The 14,737-nt window shown below is 34.5% G+C and overlaps 1 protein-coding gene across 1 annotated transcript in view; it reads left to right on the top strand.

The window, feature by feature from the left end:
• The window catches only part of ARAP2 (ArfGAP with RhoGAP domain, ankyrin repeat and PH domain 2), a 124,606-nt gene that overhangs the window by 76,486 nt on the left and 33,383 nt on the right, over window positions 1-14,737 (top strand). Inside the window, exons 21-27 of the mRNA XM_074541838.1 lie at window positions 4,806-4,969; window positions 6,421-6,633; window positions 8,228-8,333; window positions 10,186-10,333; window positions 11,038-11,106; window positions 13,362-13,436; window positions 14,452-14,569. Of these exons, the coding sequence (XP_074397939.1) occupies window positions 4,806-4,969; window positions 6,421-6,633; window positions 8,228-8,333; window positions 10,186-10,333; window positions 11,038-11,106; window positions 13,362-13,436; window positions 14,452-14,569 (893 nt within the window). The remainder of the gene's footprint in view (window positions 1-4,805; window positions 4,970-6,420; window positions 6,634-8,227; window positions 8,334-10,185; window positions 10,334-11,037; window positions 11,107-13,361; window positions 13,437-14,451; window positions 14,570-14,737) is intronic.

The following is a 14,737-nucleotide window of genomic DNA, read 5'->3' as shown; positions in this document are numbered from 1 at the left end:
AAGTATCTTGTCTTTTTTGAAGCTCAATGGAAATTTTCACGATAATTCTAGATTACTTAATTTTATGTTATTTTTTTTTCAGCTCTTATAGATGTTAATGCTTGTATTTGTGTATCTTCACTAAAGTAAATTACAGAACACACTTTTTTTAACACCTACTGGAATTTTATTACATTTTAGTCTCTACTCGAGCATATTGTCTAGACTGCTAGAACGGTATCTAACTCATCTGGAAATCTTGACTTCTTACAGTGCTGTGGTGTATAGTTTTACACCCTAATCAGATGGCCATTTGTCTCTTCTTGCTTTCACATTCATAGCTGAAATATTCCAGTTTCGTAGTTGAAATGCTTCTTGACTTCTTGCTAGAAGTGGCAAACCATTTTAAGGTTTTCTGTGTTTGAGGGTTCCTTTTGTCAGAGAGGTGTCCTCTGATTTGATCTATATTCAGTCTGGATTTTTTTCCCTGATCTCTGTATTTTTAAAATGCTTGTAGTGCCTGGCGATACTTGACCTCCTGTTGCTATCAATAATATGCTGTCCAAACAGAAGTTGCATGGCATAGTAGTGAAGCAGCTACTCCTGTGTAGTTCAGCAGAGCCCAACAGAGGGATCTGCATGATGAAAAGAAGGAAGTTGTTTGAAAACATCTGTATACAGTAGTTTTTAAATATATCTTCTATATGTAGAATTTAATGCAAAATCTCTTATGCTAAGTTTTAAAGAAGCAGTTATACAGGTAGTTCACTTTCAAACATTTCTTACATTTTTCTGAAATAGTTTAAGCTTTCTCTTAGGTGTCAGTGAATGTTTTCAAACCATAATGTAATCCAGATGGTGCTTCTTTTTTCCTCTGTTATGCTTGTGATGTAGTTAGCTCTTTCTTATTATGGATAATAAACCTGCCCTACATACTGGCACAATTTCTTTAAGCTGATGGTTCATTCAATGCTTTCTTCTTAACCCTTTGATGATAGCAGTAAATTTTCTCATAAAATGCAGTTATGGCCAAAAAATTCTAAAATCCAGAATTAATATAAACTTAAGAGTCAGATGAAAGGACTTGTGCTTCCAATATGGTGTGCTGGATGTAAGACCTTTTGAAGGGTCCCTTGATTAAATATTGCCTGAAAAAAACATTTTAATGGAATATCTGTGCTTCAGTTGCAGCTTGATTTTGCCAAACAATTTCATATCAATATTTACTTTCTTAGTACCTGTGTTTTCAGACAGGTAAATTATTAGACTCTTGTGGGAATTGCTAGAGGGCACTAAGTTGTGCCAATATCTGTTTCACACTCTCCCTGCTCACCTTACCCAAAATCTCCTATTAGCACTGTGTTCCCATTGCACAGCTGTGCAACAAAGCTCATAGGCATAGCTGAAGCTAGGGGACTTTGCAGGATGGGTTAAAGAGAAGCCTTTGCACTCTTGTGGATGGAGTGTGGTCACATTTGTTTGTCTGACTGCCGGGGCAGAAGGATGTGCTGGTAGTCAACAATAAAGCTGTGTAGGTAATGGTAGCTTCCTTAATGTTGAGACTCATTGATCTGCTGCAGTCCTTGTGCCAATTCAATTCTCTCAATTCACTAGGGCAGAAATCTGCATTGGCAGGCTGCCTTGCTTGTTCGAGTACTTAAATTATTAATTTCTTGGCTATGGACTGTATGTGCTTCACACAACATAGCAAGAATTCTGCCATTTTTCATCATATTGTCATTTTTGCTAACTATTTGTTATGAAATGTGAGATCTTTATCAATTTTTAGAACTGAAAAATAGCACATGTGTAAACATACTGTAGAAGGCAGTGCATTTGTATTGAAGGAATGCATTTAGCTTGAGTCTGTGGAAAATAGTTGGTAATCTGCATGGTAGATCTTCATAAACATTATAGTATAAATTCTCTCAAACATTAATACTTCTATAAACTCTTTAAATTCCTCAGTTTTGTGCTACATGGGACATCACTATATTTCAGCCTGTGTTTATGCTTAGTCTTAAGCCTTGGATTTAATATTACTTTATATTTTGATAATGACAATTAGTTCAGTGAAAAATGCATGTATTTGTTATTAATTCTGTCTGAAAACTCTGTGAAAGAGATGAACACAGAGGTTCAATCTGCAAAGTTATCACCATTGTTTCATGAACTTCTGTAGAAGAATTCTGCTGTTCTTGAGGAGAGTTCTGCTCTTCTGCTGGAAATTATTTCCCCTTTCTTTTTTATTACTTCCAGGTTCAAGGAGGTAAAAAAATAATTTCCAATTAGGGAAAAAAAAATACATTTTCCCCAAAGGACTAAACTGAGAAGGACTGCTTTAAGCATCTTATTTCTAAATTATTTTGTGTTTTTCTGATTTAAATTTATTCCAGGTGTGTTCTCTCAGCCAAAAATTATTGAGGTTTGAGATGAGCTTTTAAAGCCACTTCCATGGGAAATTGACTGAGTTCTGAAAAGTGTCTGGCACTAGTTTAATATTTTTTCCCTTCTTTGCTCTTGTGGTATTGTAGTGAAAATGTGTCTCTGATTTATCTTACTTTTGATGCCGCCACTCTGGAGATTTTTGACTGGGCAAGTATAATTTTTTGAAAAATAATTAGTTACCTTCTATGAACAGTCCAGGTTCCATAGCAGTATGTTTTTCATATTTGTATTTCTTACCAGCAACTTCTCTTTCATGCCTGTTTTGGTCCCTTGGGACTACAACTTAAACAGAAACAACCTTTTCTTTGCTAATTATTAAGTACCCTCTTCCTCTGTAACTGAATTGAGCTCAACAGCTTCTGAAATTTTAGAAAACAATGAGAACAGCATCACTTTGTACTTCTGAAATCTTTTTTCTAATGTGATGCATTGAGGGGAAGATGGAAAGATACATAAAATACAAGGTGATCTTTTCCACATAGTTTAGGTATTTCATATATCACAACAATTGATTGACAGGCACATGATTAGACTTTCGTATCTCTATGAAAAATGCTGATAAGTTCATGTGACCTTTGAAGTTGAGTATGGTATTTTTTCTCTCCTCCTCTGGTATCAATTCATTGATATGCAGCAGAGTTGCCCTTTTCTTGTTTTGAAGTAATAATATTTTCACTTTACAGTATGTGCTTCCTGTATAGATCATAATTCTTTGGATAAAAAAAAATCTGTTGAGACTTCCATTTATCCTTTTGCATAATACGGTAATGTGAGTCCTGCTGTTCTGCAGGGGAAATAAACACCCAGTAATATGCATATATGTGTACATTTCTTCTGTTGGAAAGCACCGTAAATCTTTTATAAATCATTGTCCTAACCTCTTCTGATCTGTGAATAATAGTAGGAAATGAGTAGAGTATCTTGCACTGTCAAACTTTTTTCTACTCCTAACCTTTTACTTTCCCTATGTATGTGTGGCAGCAGCAATACCAGAAAATGTGATGATGTATTCTTTACAAGGCATTGATTGAGAAATACCTGTTTTGACGAGTCTTAAGGAAACTTTGGACAGCACTGAATTAGGCTCACTCATTTTGCTGCAAAAATAGGAGAGGTTTTTGAAAATCTTTTTTTTTTTTCTCAGTGGAAGAGAGAGGCTGTGCTTCTGCTATACAGGCATATGTGGTAGTTAGTATGACTTTTGAAGTCATGAAGTAAAGACTTCCTAGAGAAGTGGTTCAGTGGAATGAAATATTTTAGCGTCATCTACTCTGCTACTGTAAGACTCGGTCTGTATGGTGGATCCTGACAAAAGTTAGGATCCTGGCTGTGTAATACATTGACTGCATCCCCACTTCCTACCAAGACAGGAGTGCTAGAATGGAAACATTTATAAAAGGAAAATTGAAATATATTAACAAAAAGAAATGAAATTAAGTATTCCCTCATCATATAAGATGCTCCCCCCTCCAAAAATGAAATAATCAAAATAAATGTATTTTCTATTTACATGAAACTGTTTTTATAGAAGTTCAGTAGAGCATTTTGACTTATCCTAATTTGCAAATAAATGGTCATTAGAGAAAATTGATTCCTTAAATGTCTTTAGTAGGACATAAGACAACATATGTACAAAAGTTTGCTTACTGTTTTAACACTTTAAACAGCTGCTTATTACACACATGCATATGGTTGGACATACCCCCCTTAAACTTTTCAATTTTGATATTTGCTCTTAGAAGCTATCTTATCAGGGTGGCACACAGGAGATTAATGTCGCTTGCTTAAATAAAAGAACAAGACTGAGCTTTGAGATACAGGCAAAGTGTTGCATTAACTTATTCCACCTCAACTCGTAGCTTTTTCATATATGTTCCTGAGCTTTGTGGTAGTGTGTGATCATTTTGATACTTGTGTAAGGAGGGAAGTTCAGTATGTCTCAGCTACTCTATAGAAGTGGCTGGTGGGTGTCTGGGGTGTGAATACAAAAGAAGGAAAGCTTCTTACAGTGTTGAAAGTTGTCTCTAAATTTGTTTCCTTCTTAGCCGTGGCTTGGACGTATGAATGCATAAGGTAGGAACAAGTCTGAAGAAGAGTAATTAAAATGTTGGCAAGTGCTTTCAAAGGGCTTGCGACAGTGTTTGTGGATCTTCTTTCATTTTTTATAGCCCTGGTAATACAAATGAATTTGGAAGAAAAAAAAAGATGCTGTAACAATAGACCATGATCACAGCTTTATATGGTGAAAGGTGCCTTGATGTCTTACTCCCAGTATATCTATTTTTTTTCCTTTTCTGAACATCTGCTTTGTTGCCATGGTGCAATAACATCATTTTTTCATTTCTTTCCTGAACTCAAAATATTTTTATAATTTTCAGAACACTATACATCCATGGCCATACAAAGCAGGATTTCATGGTCTGGTATACTGCAATTGAAAAAGCAGCAGGTACAGATGGTAATGCACTACAAGATCAGCAGCTCAGCAAAAATGATGTCCCTATTATAGTGAACAGCTGCATAGCGTTTGTTACACAGTATGGTAAGTAGAGTGGATTTTATTCAAGCTAAGATCATTTGTATAATACAGAAGCGCCCCCAGCATCAGGTCCTATTGAATGAGTTTATATATTACTTATAGTAAAGTGCCCCTCATTAGCCCTGACATTCTTTAATGAGATGGTGCAATATACTACCACACAGCTGAGAATGGCCATTTTGGGGAAATAGAGCTTGGTAAATGCCCTTTATGGACACTTTTCTATTTTAAATATTGCATTGTTTGCCTTATGAAACTTAGCCTCTGGATCCACTGCCCCAGTGCAGACAACTCAGACCAGAAAATAAACTCTGCAAACCTGGAAGAGCTGTGATCTGAACACATCTTGGAAGCTGGCATTAACTGTGGAGTTGAGTTCAGTCTTAGGGTTCTGTTTTTTCAGTGAAATAACCTGAGGATTAGTAGGTTACCGTTTATTTAAGTAAATTTTGCCAGGATAAGTTTCCCTGATGTTAGGTTATGTGCAGATGTTGTTTGTGTCCCTTTACTACTGCAAATACATGAGTTTTCTGGTGAGATTGCTACATGCATATCAACCCTGTCTTAGGTATAAATCTGTCTGTAACCTCTGTCAGTATGAGAGTACTTAATTTCTATTTGAGTCATTGAAGTTTAACTAAATAACCTTTGGATAGGGCACACTGCTCTATTGTAAATAGTTGTATTGGGGTTGCACCTAGTGCCTAAAAGTAAGGAAAAAAGCTTTTGCTAAATTATTTTTAATTATTAGCAACAGAACTCAAGTTTTGAAAAAGAAAATTTTTTACTACAGTAACATATGCAGTGATTAAAGGTAGTCATGACTTCATTTTAAGCTGTATGTTTTCTTTTTAATTTTACTTTAGTGGGTGGGTTTTTACATGTAAGAATAGTAGCTGACTGATGTCTTCAAAAACATGAGAAAAATCAGAAAAAAAGGGTATTTTCTGCTACTTGAGGCTTTTAAGAATAAAATATTTCAGGTTGGATGAATGCAGTAATACTTTGAGTCTTAAGATGAGTTCATCCATAGAGTAATAAAATAAAAGGAGTTTTCTCATGAAAGCAGCTGTGTTTTATGTGCAATATAATATCTATCATCAAAAATTCTTCTATTTACTGTGCCTTTTGAAAGTGCTGTTTTAGGAAGCCGTGAAGGGATTTGGGGATTTGAAGTGCCTGTAGAATACTCTTGAAATAGTGATCCCAGACTTGCTTACTATTATGATGAGTATTCTTGCAAAGAGGTCTAGTTGGGTAGAAGAAGACTTGGCAGTGTTTTCACTAAGAAAGGGAGTATGAGTGAAAGATCAGAAAGATACTGTTACGAAATGCAACCACATATAATTGTTTGGCATCCACATATAATTTTTACATAATCATGTCTGGAATTTTTGAAAGAATACTTAATTTTGCGTTCATTTATTTTTCTCTCCTGTATTTTTGTGCCTTAGGTTTAGGTAGCAAACAAATCTATCTTAAGAATGGTGATTCGTCCAATGTGGCTGAACTGCTGGAAAGCTTCAAAAAAGATGCAAGAAGTGTTAAACTAAGAGCAGGAAAACATCAACTTGAAGATGTGACAGATGTACTGAAAAGTTTTCTTTCTCAAATAGATGATGCACTTCTGACTAAAGAACTTTATCCATTCTGGATCTCTGCATTAGGTAAGGTATTTAATAATATTCCATACAATAAAGGTTATATGTACATTTTCAGTATCAAGTTTGAGGGACTTGTTAATTTACTTACCCTGTGTCAACCCATGTTATTTCATAACTGGCAAAACAAGGTAGTGAGGAAAAAATATTTGGGGCATGGCTGCAATAGACACATGTTAATAAGAGATGATTTTTAGAATGTCCTTTAAAATGTTAGTTTCTATATTGCAGTATTTGCAAACTGCAAGAAACAAGTTTTTTCCCTGCCAAACTGTGCTATAAAATTGCAGGCACAGCAGTAAGAGATGCATGGGAAATGCTGACAGAACGTTAGTTTCTATCTGAATGCATAGGAGTCACATAGGCATATTTCTGTGTGGCACATTTTGTCTTTATAAAGAGATATTAAAGCATATTCCTCTTTGATTTTATGTAAGTTCAAATATATAGATGTTGCTTTAATACGAGCCACTAGACTTTCAAGAAATTAAAATGTTATCAATATTAGACATTTTCGACCTTTAAACTCAATTTCAAAGACTAGAGGAAAAAGTATTAAGAGTTTATTCACTTACCACATGATTAATTTCATCAGAAAACAGAAGTTCTGAGGCAGTTAGATTTGTCAGCTCTTTTTAATGGTGTTGCAGTGATTCCCCTTCCTGATCTGTACACATGGCTAAAATTCTACTTCAACTTTACAACAGAAAATCCTGTCCTGTTAAGTGATACAGAAGGTACTTCTTGGAAGACTAAAATATTTAAGAAAATGGAGAAGAAGGCCTTTAAACTGTTGTTTCGTTATTTACTTTTTCTGCCAATTAGCAAAGAAATCAAAACACAGTCAGTAGTTAGTGAGGAGCACCATCAATCAGTTAGAAGATTTCTGTGCTTTCTTTTCAGAAACTTGAGAGAAGCAAGGGACTGAGAGGGAAAAGCTAACTAATTAAATGCACTCTATATTAACTTTGTGTATGCCCTGAGCATAAGGGGGCAGCAGAGGAAGGCAGATTTAAGGTAGAAAACTGTAGTTGTGTTTCAGACACTGTCATTCCCAAAACTGGAATTCCTGCCATTGGCCTTGCCATTGTTCAGCTATATGTAACTTATTTACCAGCCCTTTCTCCTTGTTCTCCTCTAATCAGTCTTATATATGCTTAGATCCTTAAACTACTTTGTGCTCTCAGACACTTTTCCAGTAAATATTTAAAATACAAATAAGTCTTTTCCTTTCTCTTTGCTAGGAACTCTTATAAATACATTTGCACTTGTGCATATGGAGTTGCACTCACACATGTACATCCTACAGATTAAATATACTTGGAGAGAAAATGCAATTGCTGTTCTGGCCTTAATCTTAAACAGTGGCAAATGGTGCTTGAATGTAGAACTGCCTCTCTTTGTTGGTATTTCCCTGAACTGGTGTACAATAGTAGACATTTTTAATAGTATATTTTCAGCATTGCCTTTATGAAGAAGAGGTTGATTTGGTAAATAGTAATTTTAAAAGACTAGATGCTGCTGATATAGTTAATGAGAACTGCTGTTGGTTTTTAGTGTGCATTGTTATTAATGCTCAATGATTGTTATTTCCTGACAGATACGCAGAATGAAAAGGAGCGTGTGAGGAAGTACAGAGCTTTTATTCAGAGTCTTCCGCCAATCAATAGAGCAACTTTGGCTGCTTTAATTGAACATCTTTACAGGTCATTGCAAATAGAGCATTGTAGCAGAGAAATTATTGTGATGTGTTCTCAGTATAACTCTACAATATATGAAATGTGGCTTGTTTCATTCACCAGTAATCACAAAAGCTTATCTAGTTGCAGCAGTTAATTGCATTTGAATTCCTTTAATTGATAATGTGTTTTTTCTTTGGTTGTATTTTTAGCTGTAGATATCTATAAAAATCAATGGATTGGAGCAGCCTTACAGGGAGAGAGGGCTGCCAGTGTATGTGTCCAAGTAGGGTAATTTTTGATGTAGCTTCTTTATGCAATTTCATTTTACTCCAGTCTACTAGTCTTCCAGAGAATTGTTGCAAATGGTTCTTGAAATTAAAATATTTTTTTCAGTGAAAATGTCCTTCTCCACAATCTGTTTTGCACATAATAACTTTGAGAATTACCTACCCTTCCTGTTTTTCATCAGTGCTTCATTTAACTGAGGTAGCAGTAGAGGATATCCAAAATACAAACTTGTTTAAGCACCAAAGGTCATGACTTATTCCTAGATCAAATAAGGGGCAGAAAATTTGTAAAAACTATTTGACAGGATGATTCTGAGGTGTCAGGGTTAGATAGTACTGGTCTATGTTATATCATCTATTGAACAAGTCAAATTATATTTTTGGTGAATTGCAGTGAGTATAGAATAGGTAGAAACTTCTCTTTACAGAATATTGTGTTTAGAAATTATGGTACATAGCCAGGTACATTGCCAATGTAATTAAAAATATTTATGTGATTATGAAATTGATTGGTGGCATTATTTGGATAAAGACTGTGCTACATATTGTGTTTAAGAAGTTTCTAAGCATGTCCAATTAGAGATACTAATATGATGGTGCATCTGTTCTGAAAGTAGTATGAATTCATGCATTTAATGGCCAAAATTCTGTGCTAGTTTAAAGTGTTTGCCTCTAAAAAAAGACATGTTATGTGAACAACAGGAGTAATATGAAAACTTTACTATAGGGATAGGAACTAAGAAGGACCTAATTTCTTTCCACTTTTTTTTTTGATCTTTGATCTCAAGTTTGTAGGATATACTTATATTACATAATACAGTGAAACTGGTTTGGCATTGATTTGGCCTCGCCTGGAGCTCTGTGTGCAGTTCTGGAGTCTGCAGTTAAGGGATGTTAAGGTGTTTGAATGTGTCCAGAGGAAGGAAGGCAGCAATGCTGGTCAGAGGGCTGGGAGGAATCACCTGTGGGGAATGGCTGAGGACTCTGGGCTTTTCTACTTGAGAGAAAAGGAGCTGAGGTGTGACCTCATTGCTCTGTGCAGCTTCCTGAGGAGGGGAAGGGGAGAGGGAGGTGCTGATCTCTTCTCCCTGGTATCTGGTGGTAGAGTGAATCATGGAAATGATTCAAAGCTGCATCCAGAGAGGTACCAACTTGTCATTAGGGAGGATTTCTTACTAAAAGGGTGGTGAAACATTGTAACAGGCTTTTTAGAGGGATGGTGGTTGACCCAAGCCTGTCAGTGCAGTTGGACAGTGCCCGTCCAGCAACATGCTTTAGCTTTTGGTCAGCCCTTAAGCAATCCAGCAGTTGGACTAGATGATCAGGTATTCTAACTCAGGTATTCTATTCTGGCTTTATTGTTTTCTATTCTAAGTAGTTTTGATATCACTTGAAATGCAGCTAGAAAGTTTTCATTTCTGTAATGAGAAATAAAGAGTATAAAAATATTAAATAAATAACAGTACATGTTTTCATTGTATTTAATGTAGTAACCTTTTTTTTAAGTGCTCTCCATATTCTGTAAAGGAGCCTCAGACAATCAAAGGAACAATGAAACTATCTAGATATGTTTATTTTTCCTTCAACAGAGTGCAGAAGTGTTCTGAAATTAACCACATGAACCCTCAGAATTTAGCCGTGGTGTTTTCCTCATGCTTATTTCAAACTAAAGGCCAAACCAGTGAAGAAGTCAATGTAATTGAAGATCTAATTAAAAATTATGTGCAACTTTTTCATGTACGTATCTTTATATGCATCCTAACTGCTCAGATGTTAGAGATTCAAAAATATAAAAATCTGCTTTAAAATGGTCTTCCTACTAGTTCAACAATCTGAGAATTTACAGGGTTTTTGAACTCTAATTCACTGGATGTTTTTCTTGTCCTGCTTTAAATTTTATTTCCCAATTAGTTTAACCTGTGTAGGAAGGACTATTTATGGGATGCTGTGAGCTACTGTTTTCCAAAATGATGCTCATCCTCCTTGCTGGCAAAAGCTTACTAAATTTAGGATTTTTTTAAATTATGACTATTAAAAATACTGCTTCTATTCAGATTTTATAGGCCTGATCAGAACTGAAGCATAGAGGGATTTTGTGTTCTTAGTCTCTGAGCTGTGATTATAATTTGTTTTGTTCCTTAGACCCAGAAATAATGTTAAATCCAATTGGATAGAAAAGCTACTACTAGCAGTAATTCATATTAGCCATTTTGATTTGGAGTTGACTGTGCCGCTATAACATTGTTCTGCAGTTTTTCATTGATTCCTCTCTATTTCAGTACGTATTCCATGAAGTTTATAATAATGAGTTCCATCAATGAAGAGCTATTTCTGACTGATAGAATATTTTGCATGCCTGCTTCTATGAGAACATGATTGATGGTATTGGCAATTGTTGCCATAACTGTTATTAATCACTCCAAAATTATTTATTTATACAGATAAATGAAGACCAAGTCAAACAAATGGACATAGAAAACAGTTTTATTACCAAATGGAAAGACACTCAGGTAAGTTAGGCATGGATAAAAGGGAGTGAGGCCCTAACATCTCTGTACATAGGTGTGGCTGCTCTTCTGTTCATCACTGAGACAGCGTCACCCCAGGCACTGCACAGATGCAAAGTCACGCTTGAACCAGGTGTGAGATAAAGTGGCTCAGCTCACCTTCTTGCTCTCCCCATCAGTTCTCCCCAGCAGTTTGCCACAGGCTTCCAGTTAGGGTTAAAAGTAATGATGTGGTGCAATTGAGTGATGTAACAACAGCGCTGTAATCATGTCAGTGTCATGGGTAATTGGAAACTTAGGCCTCAAGCAGCTACAATTAAGAATTATAAGAATTCTTTACATTTAATGACTGAGAGTCTGACATCATTGCATCAAAATGTGTGCATATAAGTGGGAAAATCAGTGATGCAGATACTTAATACTTTGGAATATACAGGCTGCCTCAGTACTATTATCTCTGGTTATGCAGAGTGTTCAGAGAACAACGGAACTGAATTTCTGCTGGATTCCTCAAAGTTCACATGTCTGAAATGTCACTGAAGTTCTGTTCCAGGTGGCACTTCATTAGTCGCTTTTCATTTTCTGTCCACCATATACTTATGCCAGCTGTTGCAGTAATTTACATCACATTTTCTCTCCATACGGTTGTTTATGTGAGCCCAGTGGAAATCATGTGTCAGCTTCATTCTTATTTCCAACCTTTTTCTGTAATATCATCTGAAAAGCAAATTTTATAACTAAATGAGCCTTTTTGAGTCTGTGCCACTATAATTAGGCAGCTTTCTTCAAAGTAGCTTTGTAATGCTTTTCCTCACAAATGTTTCCATTAGTTTTCTATTCTCAAAGACTAAACTAACTTAAAAGTTGCTGGATTTCAGAATGTGAATGTTCTTTAAAATTCAGCACTCCCAGTTATTTTTTTCTATAGAAATGTAATCTTACCTTCTGTAAATTGGTCAAAATGTATCCCAAAGCTGAACTGTTTATATATATATATATATATATTTATATATCTGTGTGTCAATATATGTATGTTTCAATATATTTTTTATCTTTTCCTTTGTTTGTAGTAGTATATAAATAAGTAGCATCACTATCAATACCATTCTCACAAAGGAAGACAAAAATTGTTGTCTTAGTGTTAATTTGATTATGAATTCTTTGTATTTGCCTATTAATAGAATGGTACACCTTGTGGTAGTTCCTGTTTCTGCCTTAGTTTTTCTTCCTGTGCTCTGATCATCACTTATTTTTTAGGAAATATTTTTTAGTGCTGGACTGAGATGAATTGCAATCTTTTGAAGATGCTTATGACTATACTAAAAGGGAATTAGAGCAGGCAAAATGTGAGACATTTTTAACTTTAGAAAAATAAAGTAATTTCTCATCCATGAAAATAATTTTATTGCCATGGATGAGCAAACCTAGTTACAATGGAAAATGCTACATATCCCTTCTCATAAATCATTCTTTTTGTCGTGATCATAAAATGTTGGATTTACTGCCTTTCTAATTTCTTTCTGAACTTTTTGTTGTTAGACATTCTTAAATAACATTTGTTAGTCTTGAGCATATGAAATTTATATATGTTATAAATTTGCTTTATCTGATTATTCCACATTAGCATTGTGTGCACAGTCTAGCCTTTTTTCCAACAAATTTGAAGAGCTATATTTAACAGTGGTTGATATCAGGAGCATTTGTTTTAATTCCTTCTTTAATTAGGTAATGACAAGTTTTCATTGTGATTAAGAACCATAAATACACTATTTGTAGTAATGGATTTTTATTTTTTTGATATGTACATATGGCTGCATGGCTGAAATAGCCTGTTATTTGTAATTTTTCATCTCACTTTTAACTAAGTCATTTTGGGGTTACAGTCTTTTTTCAGTGTTTTAAATTCTGTTAATCTGTTTTGATTCTGAAGTGAACCTGACTAACCTCCAAATCAGAGTTATGGGTGTGGCAGTTTAAGATACTGAGATACACTCATGTCTTAGACTTTGTAGTCTTAAATGTAAATTTAAAATTTCCACTTATGCCATGTTGCCCTTAGTTTTCCTGCACTTGGATGCATATTTGTAAATTAATGTTAATTTTGTTTGATATGATTCAGTTGGATTTATTTAGGGTTTGGATTTTTCTCCTGAATCTGTGAATTGGTATTTTTTTCCTTACACTAGTTAAATAATTGTATTCTCCTCGCTTAAAATGTTTATTTTTAACAATCAAATTTTTTAATTCTTTCTTTTTAGGTTTCCCAGGCTGGAGATTTGCTTATTGAAGTTTATGTGGAAAGAAAGGAGCCAGACTGCAGTATTATAATCAGGGTTAGTGTATAAAAATGATACAGTAATTTTTATGACACACTTTTTCTTGAAGAATATCACATTTATTTTAATACATGTTTTTGCATAAATACACAATGAAAGTATGAACTTATGTTTATCACTGTTCTTTTAAACATTTTAAGAATTTGGTGTGTTGCCTTAATTATGTAAAGACTGATTATTATGCATTTTTGCATTTTTGAGAGAAATTTTGAGAAAAATGATACAATTTTAAAGCAGAGGTGTCCTGCTTTAGTTTTGCTGTGGTATGCAACAGTGTAAATTCTCCCAGCTCTACATGTGCAACATATGAGAGCATTAACAAATACACAATGAATGTTGGCTCTATTTAGAAGTTACTAGCATTAAAGTGACATTCCACCTTTCTTTTTGTCTGTGGCTTTCTTCTTTCTTTGAGTGTTAAGAAACTAAAGCTTGTTACTAGCTATAATAGAGATTTTTGAGCTTTCTATATAATAGTGTATTTAAACACCTGCCTCTCCATGTAGTGGTGTTCTGTTATTTTTATTGCACCTCTCTGGTTTTGTTTCCTTTTTGTTCTGCTCAGCATATGGCACTTTTGTTTGTACATATATGGGGTATGTGATATACATAGATGGACATATACAGATAAAAAAATGCTTTTAAAAATAGGAATAAAAATAGGAATACGCATTGCTAAGATAAAAAAAATGGTTCTTCCCTAATATGTATCTTCCCACACTCAGGAAAATATATGAAAGCTTTTTTTTTTTTTTCCAATTTTTTCTGGGATAGAGAAAATGAATTTAAAGCTACCAAGTTAATAGTCATCTTAAAAATATAACTTCTATCTCATGAAAAAGAATAAGGAAAGCCTGCTGGAATCTGATGGGTATTTTGTGTGTTTCCAGCTCAATTTTTTTCCCCCTTTTTTGTTTTCCCTTAGGGAAATTGCAGGGAGGAAGACTTTGAAAAAATGTATCAGAAATCAGTAATTGAAATGTATTATAAACTGACTCACTTTGTATTACAGGTATCACCTTTGATGGAAGCAGAGGAATTAACTAATGATGTTTTAGGAATCAAAAACATTATTCCCAGCAAAGATGATATCTGGGCTGCTTTTGAAGTACTTGAAAATGGAGAATTAGGTTAGTGACTCTTAAATGTATGTGTGTCAATCAGCTTTTATTATTTTAGTTTTTCAATACTTAATATCATCAAAAGTTTAGTTAAAGACTTTATGAAAACAAACAAAAAATAGCCTTCATGCCAATGTTTTACATTTGGTTGTATTGGCATCTGCATGACTTCTTTCT

This window comes from Zonotrichia albicollis, chromosome 5, assembly GCF_047830755.1.
Source record: "Zonotrichia albicollis isolate bZonAlb1 chromosome 5, bZonAlb1.hap1, whole genome shotgun sequence".
Lineage (NCBI taxonomy): Eukaryota > Metazoa > Chordata > Aves > Passeriformes > Passerellidae > Zonotrichia > Zonotrichia albicollis.
Note: the sequence above shows the minus strand (reverse complement) of the source record. Positions and strands in the feature narration are given on the sequence as shown.